The 3,014-nt window shown below is 38.2% G+C and overlaps 1 protein-coding gene across 1 annotated transcript in view; it reads left to right on the top strand.

Moving 5' to 3' along the window:
• Window positions 1–677: 677 nt before the first annotated feature.
• Window positions 678–3,014, top strand: part of LOC103202972 (DNA repair protein RAD51 homolog 3-like) — a 24,565-nt gene continuing 22,228 nt past the window's right edge. Inside the window, 2 exon segments of the mRNA XM_007947919.2 lie at window positions 678–867; window positions 2,265–2,398. Of these exon segments, the coding sequence (XP_007946110.2) occupies window positions 678–867; window positions 2,265–2,398 (324 nt within the window).

Here is a 3,014-nt window from a genome sequence, read left to right on the forward strand (position 1 = left end):
TTTGGACCTGGGGTCACTGCCCTGAGACCCAGGGGAATGTTGATGCCAAGACACATGAAGATCTCTAAGGGACTCTGGGCCCACAGTTGTGGAAAGGAGACAAGGACCTTCTAGAGCCATCAGAGAGCAAAAGTCTTTCCCTAGAATTGGCACCCTGAATTTGGACTTCTAGCCTCCTAAACTGTGAGAGAATAAATCTCTGTTGTTAAAGCCATACACTTGTATTTCTGTTACAGCAGCACTAGATAACTAAGACAGAATATAAGGAGAGAGAAGCAGGCAGAGAAAGGGGGACCTCTGTGCCACCAAGAAAGAAGAATTGGGAGCAGAACGTATCCTTTTGATCTGGGATCCCTGTGCTGAGAACTTCCTAGATCCAGGGGAAGATTGATGCCAAGACACGTAGAGATCTGTAAGAGATGCCAGGCCTGAAGATGTTGAAAGGAAACAAGGGTCTTCCCCTAGAATCAGTAGAGAGAGAAAGCCTGCCTTAGAGTTGGTGCCCTGAATTTAATTTCTAGTCTCTTAACCTGAGATAATCAATTTCTATTTGTAAAGTCATCCACTTGTAGCATTTCTGTTACAGCAGCACTAGATAACTGAGACGAAATTTGGTACCAAGAATGGGGCGCTGTTCTAGCAGATAACTGAAGTGTGAAGCCGTTTGAAATTGGGTAATGAGTAGGGGCCACAAGAGTTTTAAGGTGCCTAATAGTAAAAACCTAAATTGCCTAGAAGACACTGTTGGTGGAATTATGGACATCAAAGGTAATTCTGATGAGGACTCAGAAGAAGTGAGAACTGTAACTCTGGAGGGGACACAAACAGCAAGAAGCAGTGCCAGAGAAACAGTGGCAGCAGAACCAGGTGGGAAGAAGGGGTTTTTCTTTTATAAAGACAAGAATAAAGGCTAGGAAGAAACACAAGTATGGAGAAGTAAGATGAGAGGGTGGCTGATCAGACAATAAATCATAGAAGTTTTATGTGGAGGCTAGCCTTTTCCCTGGGAGAGGACCATGAGACTAGGTGGCATGTTTGCTCAGGATGAGAATTAAGGTAAGAAGAAGCACTTAACAAAAAAATTTTTTAAAAACTATTTTGTTTCTGGGAGCTCTGGTAGCATAGTGGCTAAAGCACTTGACTGCTCAAACCCACCAGCCACTCCTCGGAAGGAAGATGGGGCAATCTACTTCCTTAGTGATACTGCCTTGGAAACTATGAGTTGGGTCCGACTCAAGGGCACATAACAACAACATTTTATTTCTAATTGATCACTGGAGACAAGCAACTCAGTTAATGATTTATGAGGCAAAGAATGGAAATTTGGAGGTTCTGTATCTAGCATGAAGGAGCTCTGGTGGTGTAGTGGAAAAGTGCCTTGACTGCTAACCAGACGGTCAGTGGTTCAAACCAATCAGCTGCTCTGTGGAAGGAAGACTGGGCGATCTACTTCCATAAAGATTTACAGCCTCAGAAACCCAGTGGGGGTTGCTCTGAGTTGGAAAACACTCGATGGCAGTGAGTTTGGAGTTTGATTTGTCTCTGGCATTGTCATAGGTAAACAAAGGAACATCCTCAAGTCCTCTTGTTGTGTGCCGTCGATTCCAACTCATAATGACCACATGTGACAGAGTAGAACTGCACCATTTGGTTTTCTTAGCTGTAATCTTTATAGAAGTAGATTGAAAGGTCTTTCTCCCATGAAGCTGGAACTGTTGGCCAGGTTTGAACCACTAATCTTTTGGTTAGCAGTCAGGCACTTAACTGTTACTCTACTAGGGCTTCTTCCTATCATAAGAAGGGAAATTTATTTATTTATTATCATTGTTACTACTTAAATATCAAATTATACAACATCATTTAAGGAAAAAAAGTTCTTTTAAACACTTGTGCTTTTTTACTCAATTTGTAGTCCTACCAAAAAAAACAAGAAACTTGCATTATGTTACTTCTATTCAATAAAGGACAATAATTGGAAATTTGAAAAGGTAGGCATTTAAACTCTCCTCTAGTTTTATATACATCTAAACAATTCCTGGATAGCCCAGATGCAAGGAAAGCATGGAAAAGGTGAAAATAAGAGGTCAGGAATTATGAAATGATATTTATGGTCATTTTGGTGCAGTGTTATCTTTCAATTAAAGTTAAGAGTTTTGTTACTCTAGGTGAAGGATTTTGTTTTTCCAAAGTATTGTTTTCCTGTAATCATCAAAATATCAAAACAGTTAAAATCAATTATTTTAAAATTATTTTGTTTATTTCAGAACACCAAAGAGTTTTGGAGGATTTCACTCTCGAAAATATTCTTTCCCACATTTATTATTTTCGTTGTCGTGACTACACAGAGCTACTGGCACAAGTTTATCTTCTTCCAGACTTCCTTTCAGAGCACTCAAAGGTATGGGTCAAACTACTGAAATATAATAAACCAGGTATCTTTTTAGGTATTTGATAAGCATGATAAGTAAATAGTACAGTGGCATAAAATTAAAGTCAAAGCTAATTCACAAAATATCTTCCTTCCCTGCCCTGTAATTGATATCCATTTTTGGTATATATGTATGTGTATGTATGCCTATATGTATATTTATTTAGGTAGATTATGCACAGAGTAGGAAATTCAAATAATTATAGATAGAGGTTTTACCTCTGTTAATGTAGAATATAGCTCCTATCAAACAAACTATATAGAAAGATATAAAATGAAAAATAGAAACTTACTTTCTGCTAGGAGGTGATTTTAATCATCACTGTTTTCCAGGATTGGGGGCATCATTCCATTATTCTTCTCTTTCACTACTACCAATAGCCCTCTCCTCTTTTAATGTATTTAACATGGAATAATAGTACTCCAACTGCTTGATTATACCTGAAGCATCAAATATTAAAGAAAAGCTTTGGATATTGGCTTGCATATGGAAGATTTATGCAAAAAACTGACTTGTTGGGCAATAGTGAAGAGCCTTTTTAATTCTTCATAGACCTACTGAAAGCCCTTTCTTTTTTTTTTTTTT

Source organism: Orycteropus afer, unplaced genomic scaffold, assembly GCF_000298275.1.
Source record: "Orycteropus afer afer isolate SDZICR_OR568_19922 unplaced genomic scaffold, OryAfe1.0 scaffold00196, whole genome shotgun sequence".
In the NCBI taxonomy this organism is placed as follows: Eukaryota; Metazoa; Chordata; class Mammalia; order Tubulidentata; family Orycteropodidae; genus Orycteropus; species Orycteropus afer.